Source organism: Cyprinodon variegatus, unplaced genomic scaffold, assembly GCF_000732505.1.
Source record: "Cyprinodon variegatus isolate N-32 unplaced genomic scaffold, C_variegatus-1.0 Scaffold730, whole genome shotgun sequence".
NCBI lineage: Eukaryota > Metazoa > Chordata > Actinopteri > Cyprinodontiformes > Cyprinodontidae > Cyprinodon > Cyprinodon variegatus.
The window spans coordinates 408,341-410,185 of NW_015151183.1; the positions used below are offsets into that span (position 1 = coordinate 408,341).

Below are 1,845 nucleotides of genomic sequence, written 5' to 3' on the forward strand. Positions count from 1 at the left end.
CTCAGAGTTTCCAGAACATCTGTAACCGACTTAATGCCAAATGCTTTTCTGTGTGTTTTGATATTTTACTGTTTTATTCTTATCCCCCCCCTGTGTTTAGGCTCCAGAGGCGGACTACCTGGATGCATGTGTGGTTTCAGTGCTGCAGATCCACGTCACTCAGCCTCCAGGAGACGTTCTGGTCTTCCTCACCGGACAGGTACCATTTATAGAACACAGAGTTTACAGGAAACGTCTGCTGGAGGCCCAGGGTTGGATTTAGGGGAACCAGAGTAACGGGGGTGAACAGACTGGGCTCTAACTTCAGGCACTGGGTTTGGCTAAAGGGGTCGACAGTCTGCCACACCTGAAATTCCTCCTGCCGAACTGTTTGGGCGCTTCCGTTCAGCAATCTCCTACTTTTCCGTAACGTTACCGATGTTCTCCGTTGGATTCCCTCCAGAAGGAGCCATCTTTTTTTTTTTGTTGTTGTTGTTGTTGAGTTGGCTACTGCAGCCCAGACATAGACACAGGTCAACCTAATCTGACCTGGTTCTGTTCCTATTGGTCCGTCACAGCGTCATGGCGGCGGTCTCATAACTTCTTTCACATCACATATTGTTATTATTTTATCACCCAGCTCTGCCTCCACTCATAAAGTTGCTCATCTGAATATGAGCTGCGTATTTCTAAAAAAAACATTCCCTCCTGATTTTTCACATTCAAAGCTCACCTTTAATGAAAGCAATAATAAAGATCAGCCCTCAGTCTTTTTCTTCAGACTAAATGTTGGATTTTTAGTCCAAGTTTAATTATAGAATAGGTTTTAAGGTGGCGGCTGAACAGAGCTGAGGTTTGGGGATAGTTACAGCTAATCAGCTGCAGCTTTGTTGTTCATGGACAGAGCAGGAAAATGTTCATGGAGCATTGGCAGTAGGTGGCGCTGTCTGACTTGGACAAACTTTAGTGTAATATTTGTCCACAGATTGTTTACAAAATGACATTTGGATGCCTGCAGCTGTCAGACGGTGAACGAGCAGCTTAGCATAAATGAACATTCATAAAGTGCAGCAGTGATCAGAATGTAAACAGGGAGGCAGGAAAACAACCAGGAAGTGGAAACCGAGGAAAAGATGGTCTACTTCCTCCATCTGATCGGCTTTTATTTAGAGCCATGAAGGACCCTGATGATGATCTCCTGCTTTGAAGGATGTTTCTGTTAGCTCCGCCCACTCCCTGACGCCCTCTGTTTGCAGGAGGAGATCGAGGCGTGCTGCGAGATGCTGCAGGAGAGGTGCAGGCGGCTGGGGTCCAAGATCGCCGAGCTGGTCGTCCTCCCCATCTACGCCAACCTGCCGTCCGACATGCAGGCCAAGATCTTCAGCCCGACTCCCCCTGGAGCCCGGAAGGTCGGTCTAAGCTCTGTGTGTGGGGTCTCTGTGGATGGCTCAGCCTCTGACCTCTGACCTCCTCTCCAAGGTGGTGGTGGCCACCAACATCGCAGAAACCTCGCTGACCATCGACGGCATCATCTACGTCATCGACCCCGGCTTCTGCAAGCAGAAGAGCTACAACGCCCGCACCGGCATGGAGTCGCTGATCGTCACGCCCTGCTCACGGGTAGCTAACCTTTGACCCCCAGCTGCTGCAGAACTAGTGATGGAGACGAGTAGTTGGGTCAGTCAGCCTTGGTCTGCTGCTGCAGGTCCATCTGGTTACTGCCGCTGTCCTGTCTGCAGAAGAATCAGGGATCAGAGCTTCAGGGTCAGCAGGAGGACCGCCGGGTCAGGACCCCTTGGGTCAAAACCGCCTAGTCAGAACCCCTTGGGTCAAAACCGCCTAGTCAGAACCCCTTGGGTCAAAACC

The 1,845-nt window shown here is 50.4% G+C and overlaps 1 protein-coding gene across 1 annotated transcript in view; it reads left to right on the top strand.

The window, feature by feature from the left end:
* Nucleotides 1-1,845, top strand: part of dhx16 (DEAH-box helicase 16) — a 24,774-nt gene that overhangs the window by 12,614 nt on the left and 10,315 nt on the right. The window contains exons 12-14 of the mRNA XM_015395199.1: nucleotides 101-199; nucleotides 1,236-1,388; nucleotides 1,459-1,611. Of these exons, the coding sequence (XP_015250685.1) occupies nucleotides 101-199; nucleotides 1,236-1,388; nucleotides 1,459-1,611 (405 nt within the window). The remainder of the gene's footprint in view (nucleotides 1-100; nucleotides 200-1,235; nucleotides 1,389-1,458; nucleotides 1,612-1,845) is intronic.